General features: G+C 42.0%; 1 protein-coding gene across 2 annotated transcripts in view; it reads left to right on the forward strand.

The window, feature by feature from the left end:
* Nucleotides 1-5,413: 5,413 nt before the first annotated feature.
* Nucleotides 5,414-23,272, forward strand: part of LOC122912694 (olfactory receptor 481) — a 75,801-nt gene continuing 57,942 nt past the window's right edge. Inside the window, exons 1-2 of one of the 2 annotated variants that reach the window (XM_044258757.1) lie at nt 5,449-5,488; nt 6,800-7,756. In XM_044258757.1, the coding sequence (XP_044114692.1) occupies nt 6,818-7,756 (939 nt within the window). In that variant the 5' untranslated portion in view covers nt 5,449-5,488; nt 6,800-6,817. Of the gene's footprint in view, nt 5,489-6,799; nt 7,757-23,272 lie in introns of those variants that run through there. The other variant, XR_006385666.1, reaches the window with a different exon arrangement.

Consider the following 23,272-nt stretch of genomic DNA (forward strand, 5'->3'; position numbering starts at 1 on the left):
AAGAAATTCAGTGTGATTCCAGAAACTGAAAAATGATAGTTTTCAGAACATATGTGATAGATGTTTATGTTTTCCATTAGCCTTATCACTTTATGTGAAGAACTATCTTAAACACAAAATACCAGTATGTTAACTAATGTCAACCTTAATTTATAATTTTCTGGAGTCACAGAATATTTCATGAAATTCAGCTGGGTTCAAATTAAATATGTACCTTTCAGGGTTAGGAGACTTGGGAAATGTAATTTCACTTTGTCTCTCCTTTGTTCGTTGCTTACAGTCCATGATTAGAGAGTGTTTTCTTTTTCTGCTGTTAGGTTCTATATTTTTAAAATAGCGTCTTGTAAATTAACATCTTAGAAAGCATCATGTATTCAATGGAAATTCAAATGATGGTAGTGTTGCCAGTCTGGGTCACTTTCTCAGGGAGACTTGGCCTGTCTTATACCAGGTTATCATAATCTTTTGAAATAGTTATGCTGGAGTCTTGAAAAATTTTATTCCCACCTAAAATAAGACAGACCTAAAGAATTTATTCCTTAGTTTTGTCACCAAGACAGCTCAATCCAGGTAACACAGAAGGAACCTTGAAGGCTGAGTCTCTGAGAGCTCCTTCGAGAGTTCCCAGTAGTTTTTCGTATTTCTCAAAGGCTTGAGTGCAGACACTTGTCTTTGAATATGTGCTGACAAGCCTTTGAATAGTAGGAAGAACTGCCTGGGTGTGGTGCTGGGGAGGGGGCTACGGCCCAGTGGAGCTTGCTTTCAGCAAACCAGTTGGTATTTCCAGGGTATAAAATTATGGATTAAGACACCCAGGCTGCCGCAGGCCTGAAATATACCTTCCATCCTTCTTTGTAACATCCCCCAAGGTGTTCATCACTGCAACTCTGTCATGGCTTTATTTCAGGTGCTCGTGATTGAGCCTGGAGAGTTTTCAACCTCTTCCAGAACCTTCCCTATGACTTCCGATTAATCCTGTTTCAAGAGTAAAATAGCGTTTTCCAATTATTACCAAAGTGGTGTGTGTCACATGAGTCCTAGAGCAAGAGTATATTCCGACTCCCCCCAATTCGATATTCCCGGCAAATAAATTGGTGGCAGTGTAACTCTTTGCAAATAGTCAGGGATATAAAGACCGTTATAGAAGGAGCTAGCTTGAAGAAGTCCTGGCATCTCGGTTCTCTGATGGATGAAGTTATTTACCCACAGTTTTTAAAAAAGATAACGCCAGAGAATCCTGGTTACAACAAAGTAATCAGGCAGTGTTCCTCTCATCTCTCTGGACCTCTTATGTTCTGCATTTAAAAAATATATATTTATCAGCGACCTGTACATCTTCTTTTGTGTAATGTCTCTTCAAGTCTTTTGCCAATTTTACTCTCATATTGTACTTTTCTTATTGATTTGTTCTTACTGTAATCTGTATACAAGTCCTTTGTCAGATTTGTACATTTTAAAGTTACACTTCCATTCTGGTTTGCCTTTTGGCTCTCTTAATTGTATCTTTCAATGAACAAAGGGCTACAGAGGACCCCCAAACAGCCAAAATAATCTTAAGAAGGAAGAAAAAAACTGTAGGCATCACACTTTCTGATTCAAACAATATTGCAAAGCTACAATAATCAAAACACTATGGTACTGACATAAAGACAATCATACAGCGCAATGAATAAAACAGAGAGCCAAAAATAAACACATCCGGGTGCAGTCAAGTCATTCTCGACAAGGGCACCAAAAATACTCAGTGAGGAAAGGATAGACAGTCCATCAATAAATGGTGTTGGGAAAACTGGATATCCACATGCAAAAGAATGAAATGGAACTCTCACCTTACACTGCACACAAGAATCAACTCAAAATGAATTAAAGACTTATATTTAAGAACTAAAACTCCAAGAAGAAATGCCCCAGAGGAGAACATAGGGGAAAAGTTTCTTGTTGTTGGTCTTGGCAATAATTTTTTTTTGGTATGACATCAAAATCACAGGCAACAAAGACAAAAATAGATAAGGACTACATCAAACTAAAAAGCTTCTGCACTGGGGCACCCGGGTGGCTCAGTCTTTAAGTGTCTGCCTTCAGCTCAGGTCATGATCCCAGGGTCCTGGAAAAGAGTCCCACATTGGCCTCCCTGCTCAGTGGGGAGCATGCTTCTCCCTCTCCCACTCCCCCTGCTTATGTTCCCTCTCTCACTATGTGTCTCTCTGTAAAACAAACAAATAAATCTTTAAAAATAATAGAAAATTAAACAATAAATAAATTAATTTTTTAAAAAGTTTCTGCACAGCAATGAAAACAATCACCAAAGTGAAAAGGCCACTACGGAATGAGAGAAAAATATTTGCAAACCATATATCTGGTAAGAGGTTAATTTCCAAAATATGTAAGGAACAATCGAATAAAAATAAGTCAATAGCAAAAACACTAGTAGCTCAATTTAAAAATGGCCTAAAGACTTGAACGGACATTTCTTCAAAGAAGACATAAAAATGGCCAAGAGGTACAAAGAAAGATGCTCAGCATCACTAATCTTCATGTAGATGCAAATCAAGACCATGATGAACTATTACCTCACATGCATCAAGCTGGCTACTAGCAAAAAAAAAAAAAAAAAAAAAAAAAAAGAAAGGAAAAGAAAAAAAAGCAAGTGTAGGTGAGGATGTGGAGAAAGAGCAAACTTTTGTATATTGTTGCTGGGAATGCAGCTGCTATGAAAAACAGTATGAAGTTTCCTCAGTCAACAACAGAACTACCATATCATCCAGTAGTCCCACCTCTAGATATTGATCTAAAAGAACTGAAGTCAGTATCTCAGAGATATTAGCATTCTCACGTCCATGCCGGCATTGTTTACAAGAGCCAAGATGTGAAAGCAACCTAAATGTCCACTGACAGATAAGTGCATAAAGAAAGATTGGCATCTATACATACAATGGAATATTATTTAGTCTTTTAAAGAAGGAAATCTGTAATATGTGACAGCATGGATGAACCTGGAAGACGTTATGCCAAATGAAATAAACCAGTCACAGAAGGGCTAATACTGTAGGACTCCACTTTACGGTGTACCTAAGATAGTCACTCACAGACTCGAGAATGGAATGACGGTTGTCAGAAGCTGGAGCTGGAGCGAAACGGGGAGTTGCTAATCAACAGGCACAGGGTTGCAGTTAAGTAAGATGAGTAAGTCCTAGAGATCTGCTGTAGAACATTATACTGTAGTTAACGGTACTGTAGTGTTCATTTATTCACTCATTCATTTGTTTAAAACAGCTATGTATGAGGTACTATACAATGTTTGTTTGTTTTTTAAGATTTTATTTATTATTTGACAGTAAGAGAGAGAGAGTGCACAAGCAGGGGGAGAAGCAGGCTCCCTTGAGTCCTAATGCCGGGCTCAATCCCAGGACCCTGGGATCATGACCTGAGCTGAAGGCAGACGCTTAACCGACTGAGCCATCCAGGCACCCCTTCTATGCAATGTTCTAAGAAGAAAGTGTGGAACAAGGCAGACATGATCCCTCCCTCATGGAAATGTAGGAAAGTAGGTAAAAAAAAAAAAAAAAAGACATTGAGCAATGACTTACACTAGTGTCTACATAAGTAAAGGTGTAAAAGTGCAGAACATATTTCAGGTTTCTCTGAAGTGACACTGTAACTTAGTCCAGGGTGTCAGAGGACACTTCAAGGGTGAAATATATTTAAACCTGAGATCTAAGATGACTAAGAATTAGTCTTCCATTGGAAGGGTGTGGAGTGGTGAATACCATCATAAAATGGTTTGTAGTTGGGTAAAGATAGAGATAGAAGTATGTCTACTTTTAGGTTTTAGCATAGTATCTAATGCAACGATTTTCTAAAAATTGTTTACCACTAATTCAGCAAACATCTATTTAGTCCTATATTCCCAGCATTACACCATTTAAGAGGGATGCAAAATCATTAATCATAAACACTGCACTTTCATTCCAGGGAAAGAACAAGATCTTCCACCTGTAATGGTACTAATCAAGTGATGTGAACAGAATGTTGGGAGAGGAACAAGAATGAAGGGACTTTAATTCTCCCAGATAGGATCTGGAATGTTTTTGTGGAATCAGTGGTACCTGTTTCTATCATTTATCAGCCATAGTCGGGCTTCCTTAGAACCTAAAGGAATAGTACCTTTCTAGGACAGAGGGAGTCTCACAGCATGTCCATTTCCTAATTTGCTGGATTTGAGGTGTTTGAGCTGTTAGGCCCTCCTAATGTGGATTATCAGGTTTAGCTTTGTTCTGAAGGTCATTGATTAATGGATTCATTCACAGAATCAAAGGACACTGACTTTCAACCTTAGAGAACATTCTGCTTTGGGGCCATGGTTCAAGAATAGAGCCAGAGTAGATTGCAGCCGTGTATCTTTGACAACCTGCCAGTCTATGTGGCAGTTGTAGATGGCAGAGTCCTAAGAAAAATGTTAGGGTGAGCTTCATTGTTTTATTAGAAAGCTTACATGTTGGTGGATCAAAGTTAGCAAAGGGGAGAGAGAAGAGCATGTGTGTGAGAAATGTCTGCCACCAACAAGCATGGTGTGTGTGTCAAGTGTCCTAGGACAGATCCATATTACATGAGAAAAATATATGTGATTTTTAAAAAATGTATATCACTTATGTTGAAAATAATATTACAATTCCAGTGGATTTATGTTTGTAAATTGAACAGTACTAGCAAACCCAAGTTATCTCTAAACATAGGTGACATGAAAACCTGGGCCACTCAACATAGTCACATTTCAGAAATGCCACAAAATGTCACAGCCACATTAGTCATCTTGATCTAATAATCAACTGCAATGATAGTAAAATGTTATAATTATTTTCAATTTGAGTTGAATGTTTAATTTTTTCATTTAAAAATAAGTGGAAACACAGAGTATGTGTTGCACTCATATACTTTTATATAATCATGTTTATGTGTTATTTCTCTGTCCCAGTAGAGGTGCACATTAATTTCTCTATCCCAATGGATTCTCAATTAGTTTTCCAAAACGAATAAACTAATTAATTTTTAATTACATTCAGTGAAGTAAGTGATTTGGGCCTTATCTCAAATGACACAAGCTTCACTTATATATGGCTCTGCCATTCAGTGACCATTCCTCGGAGCCTATCCCTAGTGTTGCAGTGGACGTGTTACTCCTTTATCCTTGCTCCTTTTTAAGGACACAGAAATATTTGAACTTTTACATGTACAAGAAATTGCGAGTTGATTATTTCGAGTAAATTATTATAACTGAGCATTTGTTTGTTATATACACAGTGCTGGGTCTTTTCATTCAAATCGTATCATTTTTAACACAAGAATCACATGAGGTATGTATCATTATTTCCTTTTTTACAGGTGAGGAAACAGAAGGTCCACAACTTCTTGTAACGTGACTCTGATTCCATAGACAGCAAGAGGCAGAGCTAGAAACTGATCCCAGGTTTGTGTGGCTGCAAAATCCAAGGTATTTCTGCACGTCCCTTTGTCTTCCCGGATGTCATTCCTATCCAACTTTGGAAACATTTGTGTCTTTCATCCATTTATTTTTTTCTAAAAAAATTTATTTCAGGTTGAGGCTTTGTCTTATTAAAAATGCCAGAATAGGAGAATTCAGACACATAATCCTAGTACTGTTCATACTGTAGGATGTCATTGCCATGATTCACATGTAACATTGAGTAAAAGGTGCATGGTTGCTGGTAGTTATGTATGTATGTTTCCTTCATTCTTCATCAGATAGAAGCTCTTCAGGAAAAAGCAAATTATTCAGAAGAAAGTGTTGGTCTTTAAACTAGAAGAGTCATGGAGATGACTGAATGTAACTAATATATTCTCTTCTGCCCTTGATCATGTGCTCTAATTTGAAATAAGGGAATATTATTCTGAAACGTTAATCTTTCTTTCAATCCAATTTCCTAGCCTTCCTAGCTGGCTACTTTCATCCATATTTCTCTAACTACCCTCTCCTCCCATCACGATCATATGTTCCTACTTCCTATTTCCTTACAGTTGCTTAATAGAACTGATGAAACCAAAACTTACTACTGCAGGTCCCCAAATGCTTCAGTTCACTTTCCAATTAATCCAGTCTGTCAAAATACCTGGACTCTTCTTATTGCTTCATGTAATCTCAGAAAGATGAAAAAGTGTGTATAAGAGATAAGTCCTGGAAGATTTTGCAGAATATTCAGAATTTAACTCATAACAATAGTAAAATTTCTATTTGGTCCTTTCATCTTGGACATAGACACTTTCCAGCCCTTAGTACCAATTATAACTAAGGATGCAATTTTTTCATTCCAGGAAAATGATCAGGTAAGAAAGAGATGTCAAAGTCAACTCCATGTTTTTTGTCCAATAATTGGATAAATGGTAATAATATCTACTAAAAAAGAGAATCCTGGGGCAGAGACACATTTGGGATGGGGGTAGGAAATTAAGAGCTTGCCTTTCCCTCATCATTTTGGTGATTTACAGTTTATGTTGTTACCATCAGTATGGGTGTAACACCCTTTTAGATGTTTCTGGTACACATGGGGAAGACTTGCTCTATGGTATACAAATAGGAATAAAATAGCTGAATTCCAAGATCGTTGAGTCTTCAATTGTAATATTTTCATGGAATTTGAGAAGAAAATTCATGTGCACAAAGCATTCTACAAGTGAGGCAGAATTACCATTCAGAAATGATAATTGTATGGTTCTGTTTAGATATCTACATTAAATGTGGGGTAATTTCAACCTGTTTAACCTCCTCTGGTTCTGATTTCAATAGGCACCATTAAATGGGTAGATGGAGACTGAAAACCTTACAGCAGTGACGGAGTTCATTATTCTGGGGTTAACAGATAACCCCACGCTATGTGCCATCTTCTTTGTGATTTTCCTGGGAGTTTACATAGTTACCATAGTGGGAAATATCAGTATAATCATCTTAATCCAAAGCAGCCCACAGCTTCACACCCCGATGTACCTTTTCCTCAGCCATTTGGCCTTTGTGGACATTGGGTACTCCACGTCAGTCACGCCAGTCATGCTCATGAGTTTCTTAAGAGAGAAAACGACCATCCCTGTGACTGGCTGTATAGCCCAGCTTGGCTCTGATGTCACCTTTGGGACTACAGAGTGCTTCCTGCTGGCTACCATGGCCTATGATCGCTATGTGGCCATCTGCTCTCCCTTGCTCTACTCCACCCAGATGTCCCCAGTGGTCTGCTTCCTCCTTTTGGGGGCTTCTTACCTGGGCGGATGCATGAATGCTTCATCATTTACAGGCTGTCTGATGAACCTATCCTTCTGTGGACCAAATAAAATCAACCATTTTTTCTGTGACCTCTTCCCACTCCTGAAGCTTTCTTGTGGCCATGTTTATATTGCTGAAATATCTCCTGCCATCTCTTCTGCATCCGTCCTCATCAGCACACTGTTTACCATAATTGTATCCTACAGCTACATTCTCCACTCAATCCTGAATATGCGCTCTACGGAGGGGAGGAAGAAGGCCTTCTCTACCTGCACTTCCCACCTCACTGCAGTCACTTTGTTTTATGGGACAGTTTTGTTCGTTTATGTGATGCCCAAGTCGAGTTACTCAGCTGATCAGGTCAAAGTGGCATCTGTAATCTATACAGTGGTGGTCCCCATGTTGAACCCCCTCATCTACAGCCTGAGGAACAAGGAGGTGAAAGGGGCCATGAGAAAACTAATGGCTAAAACACACTGGTTCTCCTGAATTACGTCAGATACGAATCCATAAATAACAAACCAATGATTTGGGGAAAAATTTTTGCTGGATACTTTGATGATATTTATCATTAACTTTATCACTTTGATAGTGAAGAACTCCTATAAATATAAAAAACCAATGCTGAATGCCATATAGAAAATGAAATATGTGATTAACATGGAAATCTGCTTCATTCAAATTAAGTATGAACTTTCCAAGGTAAGAATACCTTTGCAAAATAGTTCCATTCATCAGTTGTGAGTCCTATTTAAATAAAGAGAGCTATTTCCATCAAAGATCAAACTTGATTGAATTCCATCTTGTTAAATAACATTTGGCAAATAACAAAAACACAAAAACCTTGTCCCCAGCTAATGGTTATATTGACAAGTCAGGCTGTTCAGGTCACTTGCTTTAAAGATACTGCCCTGGGGGGCGCCTGGGTGGCTCAGTGGTTGAGCCGCTGCCTTCGGCTCAGGTCATGATCTCAGGGTCCTGGGATCGAGTCCCGCATCGGGCTCTCTGCTCAGCAGGGAGCCTGCTTCCTCCTCTCTCTCTGCCTGCCTCTCTGCCTACTTGTGACCTCTCTCTGTCAAATAAATAAAATCTTTAAAAAAAAAAAAAAAGATACTGCCCTGGGGCACCTGGGTGGCTCAGTCAATTAAGGGTCTGCCTTTGGCTCAGGTCATGATCCCAGGGTCCTGGGATCGAGCCCCTTGTTGGGCTCCCTGCTCGGCAGGAAGCCTGCTTCTCCCTCCTCCTCTTCTGCCACTCCTCCTGCTTGTGTTCCCTCTCTCCCTGTGTCTCTCTGTCAAATAAATAAATAAAATCTTTAAAAAAATAAAAAAAAATAAAGATTCTGCCCTGCCTTCATCAATGAACATTTAAATTTTTGGAAACACTGATGTTGGTGTCTCCGAAAAGCTTCTATTTTCACTTTACTTAAGCCAAAGTAAAGATCAGGATTCTTCCATGTGGCCATTAAGAGATCCAACCCAGATAACACACAAGGAACTCACGGACTCTTTTTGCAATGTGAGTCTCACCAGATGATTCTAGAGTAGGACTTCAAAAGCTGAAGTTTTTTTGGAGGGGGAAACTGGGATATTGGGACTTTCTTTCATCAATAATTGATAGATAGGAGGCGTGAGATTATGGTTCAGGCGACTAATATGTTTGCCACACATTTTTTAATGTCTCTCATGGAGGTGTCCCCTGTCACTGCTTCTTCCACTGACCTTTTTGAAGGGGCTTATGGTCCAGTCTGGTATGTCAACAGCCTCTAAATTGATTCCCTTCCTCCTGTACTCCTTTCACAATGATTTATGATTAATATTCTAGCTAACATATTTTATTATCAGCATAGGAATAATGTCAGACAAACAAATTCTGGTTTGGTGACTGGTTGGAGGGACCACTTTACAAGCTGACCTGAGTTCTTCACGGATCAGATCAAGGAAACCTCCTCCTTTTCTGCCTGGAAGCTACTCTGTGAAATTTCTCTGGTCCTAGTTCTCCATTTATGCCTCAAATTTACTTGCACCAATTATGGGGCCTGTAAGCCTAGTAGTGCAATAATTTGGGGGCTTGCATCAGCACAGGCATGCCCCTTTGCAAAGAGAGGGCCCCCAAAGGTGTAACTTCAGTCTTGGAAAGGCATCCTGGGAGTCATAGTGGGAGCTCTGAACTCTGGTGGTTGAAGTCTTTTTTCGCTGTTTCTGGAAGCCTTTGTCTTCATCTTTTCCCTTATACTTTGATTTTCACCAGGGTATATCCTCGGCCCTCTGCTCTGCTCCCCCTCCCCATAATCCCCTTGGGTGATCTTATCTTCTCCCATGAGCCCAGCTGCCCCCTTTGTGGTGACAGAATCCCTACACACCCTTCCTTGGAGTACAGATGAACTTCTTCACCCACCTTTCCCTTTTCCCCCAAGACTCTCAAACTCAGTATGTCCTGACTTGAATTTATCAGACATCTCACAAAACTATTCCTTCTCCTCTGGTCCTTTTCTTAATAAGTGACATCTCTTTGTAAGGCCTCGTACTGCAAGAGATCTGGGGTGACTATCCCTGCACACCCATCAAAATAGTCTGCCTCCCTCCAACCCTTTTTTTCTGTCAGAGAAGACATGTGGCATACAGACCGCTTCCTCATCCAAGTCTCTCCTTTCTAGGCGCTTAAAGACTCTCCAGTTGATTATGGTAAGTTCACGCAGAGGTTTTTCCTTCCTATTCAATAATCCAATCCCCCTGATGTAGGTGGTGTGGTGTGTGGCACTGTTACCTCTTTTATGGGAGAGGATACACATTGGCACCTATTTTTTTTCCCTCCCAAATTCTAAATGAGGAAATGGCACGTAGGAGAAGGCATGTAGGAGAGCAAAATATTAACCTGTACAAATGAAGATATTAGAATACCTTCATATTTGAATATCACATATTTGTGGACACAGGTGTTTTCATGTTCTAAATCCCAGAACTTGACACTCTCCTCTCTGTCCCTGGCAGTATTGGAAACACTCAGGTCTCCCCAGTGAGACTGGGTCTTTCCCCATCTGTTTACAGCATGGCCAAGAGTAACCCAGAGCACTGAGGTCAAGCTCATTCCCAAGAGAAACAAGGAAAGGGAAAGTCTGGGCTTGCTCTTCTGCTTGAATTGTGTCCTTCAAAAATTCGTATGTTGTAGTCCTAACTACCAGTATCTCAACGTGACCTCATCTGGGAATAGATACAGATGTTACAGATGTAAGTAGTTAAGATAAAGTCATATTGGAGTAGGATGGGCTTCTAATCCAATATTCTAATATCCTTACTTACAAAAGAAAAAAAATAAGAATTTGGACACAGCCAACACAGGGAGAACCTCATGTGAAAATAAAGACAGAGAAATAGGTTATGCTTCTATAAGCCAAGAAACTCCAAAGATAGCCCACAAATCATCAGAAGCTAAGTGAGAGAGCTAGAACAGATCTCACAGCCCTCAGAAGGAACTAACCCTGATGACACTTTGATCTTGGACTCCTAGCCTCCAGAACTGGGAGACAATCACTTTTTGTTGTTTAAGCCACTCAGTTCATGGTGCATTGTTACAGCTGCTCTCACAAGCTAACACAACTAACTACATATCTAGTATTCCCCTCCAAACTATCAGCTAATTTACTACTTCTTGGGGAGGAGGGAGTGAAGGCTAAGAAAGGTATGTTATGCTGATGGATAGCTCTTCCAAAGGGGGACAGAGAATACTAGAAATGGGAAAAAGCATTTCCCCAAAGAGCACATCAAAAAATAAAGATCAAGACTATCCCTGTGCAAATAATCAAAAACTCCTTTTGTAAGAATTTTTTTTTTTGGAAGTTTCCTGATGACAGTAGACTGTAGATTGTTACTTAGAAGGCAGAGATATGAACCAGGAGAAGATTTTAAAGATCCTGAGCTGTTGGGTTGTTAAAAGATTTTTAGTCTATATAAATTTCAGGATAATTTTCTTCTTTTGGAGTGGATTGGGACTTAGGAAGTCACTGACATTCTTCATACTCCATGAACCTTACCTGTAGCAGAGTATTAGAGCAGATTATAGGCAAAGAGGTGAGAGGTAATTTGGAGGTGAGGAAATCATTGCATACCATGATTAGGATGGTGGTTATAGAAGCCTTTACATTTGTCAAAATTCATCTACCTATATATTTAAATCATGTGTATGTAAATTTTACTTTAATAAAGTTGCTATTTTAGAAGATTCTTGAAGAGAGTACTCCTTTCTTTCTCATTTTAATCTGAGGCTACAGGCAGTGGCAACAGGATTACCATCTACCTAGAAATGGAGGCCAACACTATTTCTTAATTAGTTATCAAAGCTGTTCCCTCACCTGTTGTACCTCCTCTAGTTTCCCAGATATTTATTCTTTTTTGTTCCTTTCATGCCTTTCTTCAACACTGTGCCTATACCAGCACTGACTTTCTTTCTGCTTAAACAATTCTATTATTTCTTCTTTTATTACACATTTGCTGGTGATGATTTTAAAGTTTGGGGTAGGTTCATTTATTTTTGGCCACAAAGAGTCTTTGGTCAACAAGAGTCACAAAAAAAAATCTTCGGTTTGTTTTTTTTTTCACTTTTTACATTCTTTTACTTTGAAATAATTACAGATTCGAGGAGCTACAGTGATAGTACAAAGAGGGCCTGTGTAACCTTGATGCAGCTTCACCCCAGGTTACTAATGAATCAAAACAAAAACCAAGAAACGGATGCTGAGACAATGTATTAGTATAGTTCTGTGCACCTTCATTATTTTTTAAAAAGATTTTATTTATTTATTTGACAGAGAAAGACACAGCAAGAGAGGGAACACAAACAGGGGGAGTGGGAGAGGGAGAAACAGGCTTCTCACAAAGTGGAGAGCCCCGTGTGGGACTTGATCCCAGGACCCTGGGATCATGACCTGAGCCTGAGGTCAGGTCCTGACCTGATCATGACCAGACGCTTAATGACTGAGCCACCCAGGCACCCTGTACACCTTCATTCTTGAAGATAAGTCTGTTTTGGGTAGAATTCTAGGTTATCAGTTATAAATCTTGGAGCACTTTTAAGATCCAATTGTTTTCTTGTTTCTATCATTTCTCTCAAAAATTCAGCCATCAGTCTTCTTCCCTCTCTCGTCCTCTTTTTCAAAAGGAATATGTCCTGTATGTCTCCCTTGTTGGGGAAATCATCGAAAAGATGTGACTACCCATGAACCCAAGAGCTGGACCCAGGCATTCAGCAGCTCCTGGCCTCCTCCCCTGTCCTTGGAATATTCCTGTTGCCTCTCCTGCTCCCTGAGCCTGCTCCAAGGACACAGCCTTGAGACAGTAACTGGTATTGGAAACACCTGCGTGGTCTTCGTGGTCTGCGTGGTCTGCATGGCTGCACCCAGTTAAGGCCTCTTTACGAGCTTTAAAGGTTTGGCTGGTAGGTGGGGGGATGCATTCGCCGTCTTGCTGCTGCCCAAGACAAGCCTTGAATGTAAGTTCCCTTTGCTATTAAAACTGCCACCTTCCAACCTGGAGTGGCGCCTCACTTTGTGGTTTTTCCCTGCCCTGTGTGTAAGAGGGCTGGTTTCAGATCATACATGGGAAGCTCCAGGAGAAGGTCGCAAGCCAACACCCCAGAAGTTTTTAACATTTGCTTTTGGCTTCTGGGGTGTTGGCTTGTTATGATTTCCCAAAGTGCAGTTGTTCTACTTACTGTGTTTGGAAGATGCAGGGTTTCTTGAATTTGTGGCTCATGGTTTTTCATGTCTGGAATATTATCACTGAATATTTCTTCAGAAAGTTCTTCTACTTCTCCTTTTTGCTTGGACTTCAATTGCACATGTGTTAAATCTTTTCACAGTTTCTTGTATAGCTCTCATTCTTTTTGTATTTTTTTTCTCCATCCAGTAACATGTATGTTCTCTACTGACCTATCTTTCAGTTTACTAATCCTCTTTTCTGCTGTGTCTAATCTACTACAAATTCATCCACTGAATTCCTAATTTATTTTCCATTTCTCAGATTTAAACTTGGTACTTTCTGTTTTTAAAAAAAATGTTTTTGTATTCAGTTCTCTGATGTGAGTCTTCATTTTATTCCTGTTTTCTTAGACATAGTTTTAATATTTATTTTGAAGTACCTGGCTTTTATGCATTTGATCCTGGCAAATTATTGGCATACCTTGTTCTTTTGTTTTTTGAATGATGGGAAATATGGATAAAAAGTTGTAGAGGATAAAAATGAGATTATCTTCCTCAAAATGTATTCAATTTTCTTCTAGAAGGCAGATAAAGCACTGGATGAATCTCTTTGAAGAAATGGAATTTTAGTCCCCAAAGGGGTCATTCATGTAATGAAAGAACTCCACGTCTCCTTTTACAGTGTAACTCCTGGTAAAACAGTGTCAGTTAGGTGCTATGCTGTGTTGGGGATGTTCTGGCTTGGCCTTATTTCTTGGATACAGAATTACTCCTCACTGTAAGACCTTACTGGTCTTTCAGGACTCCCAAGTAGAAGCATAAGATGTGACAGGTTTTCTCTGTCTTTAAACAGGCTGTCTAGGGGCGCCTGGGTGGCTCAGTGGGTTAAGCCGCTGCCTTCGGCTCAGGTCATGATCTCAGGATCCTGGGATCGAGCCCCAAATCAGGCTCTCTGCTCAGCAGGGAGCCTGCTTCCTCCTCTCTCTCTCTCTGCCTGCCTCTCTGCCTACTTGTGATCTCTCTCTGTCAAATAAATAAATAAAATCTTTAAACAGGCTGTCTATCAGCACTGCCAAATGCCAGAATCTGCTGAGATCTTCAGCCTCCCCCAGGCAGATTGCCACCTGATGTTTTGATCTCTCACATGCGACTTGGAAGTTGTCAATTTCCTTAAAGAGAAATTACACATAGAATTTCAGGCTCAAGTCTCTTCTGTCTTCGGTTGCCTGCCCTGTTGCCGAAAACCCCAGGCTGTAGCTTTTTGCTAATTCTTCATTCCTGTTGATATCACTTGGCAAATGCTTTTATTTGTGAGGCTCCAGGAAGAAGTTATTGAGGAAATGACATTAAACTGAAGCATAAAGGAAAATGGGAGTAAGGTGGTCATTGCTAGCTGGAAATGCAGTTGCAGAAACAGGTGGGTGAAAGGAGAGATGTGGGAGGTTGAACTAATTATCTTTAGCTCAAAGTACAGGGTCTGGTACACAGCAACCATTTAACAAATATCTGTTGGTTAAACATTAATTCTAATTCAATGAATATTTATTTGGTCTCTTTATTCCTCACACCAGATTATGAACTGAGGAAAGGAAGTTGAATGCATCATGTGCTTTTCTTTCAAGAAGTTCGCAATGAAATATTTCTTAAAAATCCAATGGTTTCTATCCACGTAGTAAGAATAAAGTGCTAGTTGCCATTTTTTTAAACTTTAAGGTTTTAAAATTCTTTAATGTATATATTTAAGGTGTACAACATGATTTCTGACATAAATATACATGTGAAATGATTAATGCAGTCAAGCTAATTAACATATCCATCTCCTCACACCTTTTTGGATGTGGTGAATTTTGGGTCCGTAATCAAAGGAACGAGACTGATACAGAGCAAAGGTCAAGCAAAGCTTTATTTCATGCCAAGCATCGAGAATCAAACTGACCCATCAGGGTTGTCTCTTACAAAGAGGCGACCCTTCCCCACCTCACAGACTAACTTTTATAGAGCAAAGGCCATGTGGTTGAGCCTGCCTACACACTGGTGGCCAATAAGATTACAATTTACCCTTGGTCAGAATTGGCACCCAAAAGGTGGAGTCCACTCTCCCTGGTAGCTAGGGAGACAGTATACACGCTCCACTGATTAGATGTCTCCACCTGGCCTGGCCTGCCCTTGTATCTGGGCTTTGCAAGTAAGTTCCTCTGGGAGGGGCAGGGTCAATCTAAGTTTACTGCATAAACAACAAAATGGCTCCCTCTGGCTAAGTAGGCCCTTACATTCCCCCCTTTTCTTTGGAGATTAGTCAAATCTTTGACTTTTCAGCCAGTTCTATGTTCTCCCATTGTAAGGGGTTATATTGAGCATGTAAGACTAACATTTTTATCACTCTAATTTTCTTTTGTACAAATGACATTAGGGCATTTATAATGCAGAGGTCAAAAAATAACGTTAGTGCATGGTCGGCTTATGAGTTAGCCATTCACTGCTTTGTATATATAACCTTTTCCATTTTTCCTAATTCTGTTCATCTAATTTCCCACCTATACTTTACATAAACAGGTAACAATAGGAGCAACAATACACAAACAGGTAACAATAGGAGCAACAATAAACTCATAGTCTTTTGAGTCTTAGCTTTTGTTCATGGTCAGCGGGGTCCATCAGCTGCAGTTTCCATCTCTGGAGGGCATCCTTGTCCTCAGCTCTTTTGATGTGACCTGTGTGAATCTAGGCCCTGATGCCTTCTACTTTTATTGCCTTGGGGGTGGTCAGGATGACAGTAAATGGTCCCTTCCAGCCAGGCTCCAGGTTTCCCACTTGGTGGTGATGTATCCAAACCAAGTCCCCAGGTTGGTAAGGATGTGGCTCCACCTCCATCTCCATCCCCGTGTGAGCAGCTCGGATCCCTGTGTGGGCTTTTTTTTAGACAGACTGTAATGCCTGCCGTGACTGGAGTACAGACTGATCAGTCATTTCTGCTATAGCAACCTCTTGTATTCGAGGGCAGAGCAGGGGGAGGGGCGAGCATTATTTCAAATGGGGTCACCTTGTTTAAGTAGGGTGTATACCGCGCCCTGAGGAGGGCAAAAGGAAGGAGATCTACCCATCCACTGCCAGTCTCCAGAATTAGCTTTGTCAAGGTCTCTTTAAGGGTCTGGTTCGTTTTCTCTACTTGCCTGGAACTCTGAGGCCGGTAGGCACAATGTAGTTTCCAATTAGTGCTTACAGCGTTGGCCAGTGCCTGTGAGACTAAACTCACAAATGCAGGGCTGTTGTCTGACCTGATCGTGAGAGGCAGCCCAAACCTAGGAATTATTTCTTCTAATAGCTTTTTGGCTACCACTCCTGCCATCTCATATTTGGCGGAACAAGCCTCTACCCAGCCTGAAAAAGTATCTACAAAAACTAACATATACTTGTGCCCATATTTTCTGGGTTTCATCTCTGTAAAATCTATTTCCCAATAAATTCCTGGTTCCTTACCTCTTTCTCTTTTCCCTCTTCCCATTCTAGTTCCTCCCACATTAACTGCCTGGCATTGAGCACATCTATCAACTACATCCTGAACCATATGCCCTAATTTAGAAACCTGGCACTGCTTGCCTATAAGCTCCTTGAGTCTGCCTGTCCCCAGATGAGTCCCCTGATGTATCTGGTCTACTAACTTCTTACCTAGTCTTCGAGGAAGAATTAACTTTTCTGTTTTAGTCTTAACCTAGTCCGTTTTATAGTCCAATTTAGCCCATTTTTGTAAATACTTTAAATCTTCCTCTGAATGGGCTGGAGCCGGGAGTGTAACCAGCTCTTGCACTGTCTCTTGGGCTGCTTGCTTTGTGGCTTGATCTGCTAATTGGTTTCCTTTTGAAATCAGATCAGTCCCTTTGTGGTGTCCCAGACAATGCAGAACAGCCACCTCTTTTGGGTCCCAAATAGCCTGGAGGAGAGCCAATATTTCTTCTCTGTTTTTAATTCCTTTTCCTTCTGCTATTTAATTGCCCCCTTCTTTATAAAGAGCCCCATGTATATGGAGAGTAGCAAAGGCGTATCTGCTATCTCTATAGATGTTGCTGGTTTTACCTTTGGCCATCAGCAGTGCCTTAGTGAGTGCAATCAGCCCCGCTTTCTGCGCCAAGTTTCCGTGTGGCAGAGCTGCCATCCAGAGTTCCTGCTCAGGGGAAACTACTGCAGCCCCCGTATACCTCTTTCCATCAACCATGTAACTACTCTGTGAATAGAGTCATCTTTGCATCCGGGAGGGAAATGTCTCTGAGGTCCAGCCTTATTCCTGTGACTTGGGTTAGGACCTCCCTGCAGTCGTGTGGGTGGTCAGCTAGATCCTCTGGTACCAACGTGGCTGGATTTAGCACCACTTGAGGCTGGAAGGTCACTTTTGTTTCGTTGAGGAGGAGGGCCTGATACCCTGTCACTCAGGCATTTGTCATCCACTGATAGTCCAGAGAAGGCCCTCAATAGTGTGGGTGGTGGTCAGGATGAGATTTTGACCCAAAGTCAATTTACTTGCATCCTTGACCAGGAAGGTCATGGCAGCAATTATGTGGAGACAAGTGGGGAACCCAGCTGCTACTAGATCTAGTTTCTTGCTAAGATAGGCTACTGGCCTTTGCCAAGGCCCCAGAGTCTGAGTCAAAACTCCTTTGGCCACCCCTGCTTTTTCGTCCATCTACAAGTGGAAGGGCTTGGTAACATCTGAGATGGCCAATGCTGGGCAACTCCGTAAGGCTGTTTGTAATTCCCAAAATGCTCCTTCTGCCTCAGCTGTCTACTCTATCATAGTGAGCCCTCCTTTTGCCAGTTCGTAGAGAGGTTGGGCAATCTCTGCAAACCGCGGTATCCACAGCCTATAGTAGCCCACCGTCCCAAGAAACTCCCTCATTTGTTGGGGCGTGGTGGGGCAGGGTTATTGGATGATCACCTGTTTCCTGGACTCAGACAGTGAACACACTCCCTTGTGGAGATAAAGCCTAGATAAGTAGCATGGCTCTGACAGAGCTGTGTTTTCCTTGCTGACACTGATACGATTTTTCCTGTAGAGTCTGTGAGAGAGCTTTCACCCTCCCGGCAAACATGACTCCTAGTCCTCAGCAGCTATTAGCAAGTCATCAACATACTGTAACAGAGTGACTCCTGGGTTGGAGGTTCTGCACTCACGCAAACCCTAGTGTAGGGCTTCATCGAAGATAGTGGGTGAATTCTTGAATCCTTGGGGAAGTCTTGTCCAGGTGAGCTGGCCTTGGAATCCTTCCTGTGGGTCAGACCACTCAAGAGCAAAGAGGGGCTGAGACTCCCTTGCTCAAGATATGCAGAAAAATGCATCTTTGAGATCTAAGATGGTATACACAGTTCTTTTCGGGCCCAGGAGGGAGAGGAGGGTATAGGGTTTAGGCCCCGTTGTGTGGATATCTTCAACCCATTTATTAACTTCCTGCAAGTCCTGAACAGGCAGGTACTCCCCAGTCTCGGCCTTTTTGATGGGCAGCAAAGGTGTGTTCCATGGAGAATTGCAAGGAACTAGGATCCTGTCTCCTCAGAGGCGGTTAATGTTTTCTGATCCCTTCTTTGTTTCCCGGGGGAGGGAGCACTCCCAGACACGAACAGCCATGGCCATTACCTTTAGTTGTACCACTACTGGAGGCCATCCCTTGACCAAGCCAAGGGGCTTCCCTTCTGCCCAGACTTCGGAAAACTCCATCAATAGTGTTTGGAGAAGGCTCCCTTCTCTTGTCTCCTCTGGTTCTGAGACTGGCTCATAAAGAAGGTATGCATGTACCCATAGTAGATACTATGTATCTACTGCTGCCACAAACATCTGCACAGTGGGTTGTCTCAAGGTTACAGTCATATCTCCTTCTGAGAACTGAATACCAGCTCATAACTTCTGGAAGAGATCTCTTCCCATCAGGTTATATGGGGTATTAGGGAGGACTAAGAATCAATGCTTGACTATGCCTGAGGCCAAATCTAAATTCCTTTCTGTTGTCCACTTATGTCTTTCTGTGCCATTCACCCCTTGTATCCAGACTTCTTCTCCGGATAGTTTTCCCATAGGTTTAAGTAATGATGAAAATTGGGCTCCTGTGTCCACCAAAAAATCAATTGATTTCCTCCCTCCACTTCAATTTTTACCCAAGGTCGGGGAGGGGCTCCAAACCATGGCCCCTTCAGTCTCTGGAGGCCAGCATGGCCGTCTTCCTTTCGGGGCACTCCCTGGCCCAATGTCCTTTTTCCTTACAGTAGGCCCACTGATCTGAATCTAAGTCTTCCTGCCTGCCTTCTCTGTGCTTAGGCTTTTCCTTCCATTTACCATCCCCTACCTGCGTTTTCCCTTTCAATTGACCTCTTTCCCCCGTCTCCTCCCCACCTCATGTAATAGTAAAACCTTAACCAGTTTTTTTTGTCTGTTTTTCATCATCCTGTGCATCCCTGTTGTTAAACACCTTTTCTGCTATTCCCACTAACTTGGTGAGATTCTTTCCTTCAAATCCTTCAATTTTCTGAAGTTTCCTCCTTATATCTGGGGCTGACTGACTGGTGAAATCAAGATTCACTGCCCTCTGATTTTCAGGTGCCTCAGGGTCTTTCAGGCTATACATATATATATATTTTTTTAAGATTTTATTTATTTATTTGACAGACAGAGATCACATGTAGGCAGAGATGCAGGCCAGGAGAGAGGGAGAAGCAGGCTCCCCACTGAGAAGAGAGCCCAACGCGGGGCTCAATTCCAGGACCCAGGGATCATGACCCGAGTTGAAGGCAGAGGCTTTACCCACTGACCACCCAGGTGCCCCCGGGGCTATGCACCTTATAGGCTTCAACAAGCCTTTCTAGGAAAGCTCCTGGAGACTCATTCTTACCTTGAGTCACCACACTAATTCTAGATAAATTTATGGATCTCCTGGCAGTTGCACAGAGGCTTCCCAGTAGAGCCTGGCGGTAGAAGCATAGGCTCTCCTTACCTTCATCAGAGTTTGGCTCCCAGTTGGGGGGGTTCCTTTTGGCAGTAGTCCTCCATTCGCCGGGGATCAAGGTGTCTGCCATGTCTCTCACTTATCACCTTATGGGTTTCTTGCATGATGTGATCCCTCTCTTCTGCATTAAAGAGAGCCATAAGGAGCTATTGAATATCCACTCAGGTGGGGTGTTGGGTAAGAAAGACAGTCTCCAAGAGACTAATTAAATCCTGAGGGTGGACAGAAAAGGATTTGTGTTGGGCCTTCCAGTTGTAGATGTCAGAAGAGGAGAAGGGGATATAGGTTAGGTGGGGGTGCCCTCTCCCATCCGGTAGAGCAACCTCACGGAGAGGCAGCATTGACGCCGATGGAACCAGTGAGGTAGAGGGAGGCAGAGGGGGATAGAGGAAAGGGGAAGGATCAGGGCGGTCTTTCTGCTCTGTGGTCCCATAGGTGGATCCCGACCGTGTATGAGGTGGACTGGTAAGGGCTTCTCGGGGCTGAGAGTGAGGTTTAGGGGACAAATGGGGGGGGTGGAATCCCACATCCTCCACATCTGACAGAGGTAGGACGGTCTCCTTCCCTGGTTCCCCCTCATCTTTCTGTTCCGGTTTTGGTGATCTGACCTGCCTTAGGGGGAGAGAGATGGTTTTGTTAGCAGGGGGAAGGTGAGACTTGAGCCATGATGGTGGCTCTTCTATCAGATATCGCCAGGCCATGATGTATGGTATTTGGTCTCGATGGAGATCGAAGACGTTACTCTGGGCAGAGTAGATCTGAGCCAAGGCAAATATTCCTTCTGGCAGCCACCCTGTGGAGAAAACAGGCCACTCTAATTGGCAGAGAGTTTTTAGTTTTCCTGGGTAAACCTTGTCACCCAACTAGGTGGCTTTACCTTGATAATCCTTGAAATGCTGGAGAAGAAGACTTAGGGGTGTCACAGGTCCCTTACTCCCCACTTGCCCCATTTCTCCAAACACAATAAACAACACAAAGGACAACAAAAAGACAAGACAAAGACAACCGCAGATCCAGCAATCCTCATCCAGAGCCTGCTGCTGGTGGGGACTTTCTTGGTCCCCTGCAAACACAACAAACAACAGACAACAAAAGGAAAAGACAAAGACAACCGCAGGCTCAGCGGTCCTTACCCAGAACCTGCCACCACCAGTGGGGACTTTCTTGATCTCCTGACCGCCTAGGGGGCTCGAACCCCCTGATGATCTACCAGTGGAGGGATGGGGCATCCCCGCATCTACTCCAGCCCTGGGGAGCATGGCTGCATCCAGCTTCTCCCTGGTGGGCTATGCCCTGGAGCTCTGCAACCAGACAGACAGACAGGATCCCAAGATCTTAACCTCTGGAGGCTTTACTCCCAAAATTCTGATGCTGGCTCCATTCTCCTCATTTGATTCCAGAGAGCCCCCAATGTTGGGTCCATAATCAAAGGAACGAGACCGATACAAAGCAAAGGTCAAGCAAAGCTTTATTTCACACCAAGCATTGAGAATCAAACTGACCAGTCAGGATCATCTCTTACAAAGAGCCTCACAGCCTAACTTTTATAGAGCAAAGGCCATGTGGTTGAGCCTGGCTACACACAGGTGGCCAATAAGATTACAATTTACCCTAGTAGATATTTGAACTAGTCTATCACCTTGGTCAGAATTGGCACTCAAAAGGCTGGGCCCACTCTCCTGTAGCTAGGGAGACAGTATGCATGCTCCACTGATTGGATGTCTCCGCCTGGCCTGCCCTTGTATCTGGGCTTTGCAAGTAAGTTCCTCTAGGAGGGGCAGGATCAATCTAAGTTTACTGCATAGGCTCAATCTAAGTTTACTGCATAAACAACAAAATGGCTCCCTCTGGCTAAGTAGGCCCTTACAGTGAAAACAACTGAAATTTATTCTCTTAGCAAATTTCCAGTATAAAATACACAATTAACTATTAACATATAATGCTGTAATTTACATCTCTACAACATACTTATTCTACATAATGGCAACTTTGTACTCTGAGTAATGTCTCCCCATTTCTGCTACCTCCCCAACCCTGGTAACTACTGGCAGGATTTCCTTCTTTTTATGGCTGCATAATATTCCACAAGTATAAATACCACATCTATTGACATGATTGTGTGGCTTTTATCTTTCATTCTGTTAATGTGGTCTATCACACTTATTGGTTTGCATAGGTTAAAACAAACTTGCACTTTATCCCACTTAGTCAAAATTGAGACTGAAACAAGGAGATGAAAAAGTTTAAGATGATTAAATGAGGAAATAGAGACTTTCATGCTAACTAGGGGACGTTTGTGAAAATGGAATGGTAACGTTTGTGAATGGCTGGTCAGTGAACTTCTAGCCAAATTTTAATTCAGTGTTAAACAAAAAATGGGATCCAGAGACCCAATAGGCTCTGACACCACCTATAATCAATGAAGCTGTGATGTGAATCCCAGTTACAAGCCCTTCAGGAGCTCTCCTCACCTTTCACTCTAGCACAACCCCATGCTTCCTCTCTTGAGACTCTTCCTTGCAGGGTTCTCTCACAAGATGCTTTGCTGCCATTCTGGAATCTTCACTCCACCCATCAGCTTTAAAGGGTTTGTTCTCTACTTCTTCATTTTAACTAATCCTTGTTGTCTGAGAAGGGCACAATTGTTTCTCAGCTCTGTTGAAAAGAAGTTGCTCACTTCCTATTCTGCATGCACCAGCAACAAGCTGATATTTTCCTAGCTTCTTACTGTATTTCTAAGTCATTTGTTTGAATATTTATGATAAAATATTTTTCTCATTGACACCAATCCTATCCAGCTATGAAACCGTATACAGTTGACCTTTGAAACAAGGCAGGGATTAGGGGTACTGACCTCCACATAATCAAAAACCACATGTAACTTTTGACTTCCCCTAAAACCTAATTGGGGTGCCTGGGTGGCTCAGTTGGTAAAGTGTCTGACTTCCACTCAGGTCATGATCTCAGGGTCCTGGGATCTAGCCCCACTTGGAACCCCACAAGGGACCCCACACTCCTTGCTTAGTGGGAAGTCTGCTTCTCTCCTTCCCTCTTCCTCTGTCCCTCTCCCCTTCCCGTATGTGTACATGCACATACACGTACTCTTTTTCTCTCTCTCTAATAAACAAATCTTTTTTAAAAAGTCAATTAACACTATTTTGTATGTTATATGTATTATATACTGTATTCTTACAACAAAGTAGGATAGAGAATAGAAAATGTTAAATTAATAAGGGAAGAAATAAACCTAACCAAAGAGGCTAAGAATCTATACTCAGAAAACTATAAAGTACTCATGAAAGAAATTGAGGAAGACAGCAAGAAATGGAA

The sequence above is a fragment of the Neovison vison genome, chromosome 7 (assembly GCF_020171115.1).
Source record: "Neovison vison isolate M4711 chromosome 7, ASM_NN_V1, whole genome shotgun sequence".
Lineage (NCBI taxonomy): Eukaryota > Metazoa > Chordata > Mammalia > Carnivora > Mustelidae > Neogale > Neogale vison.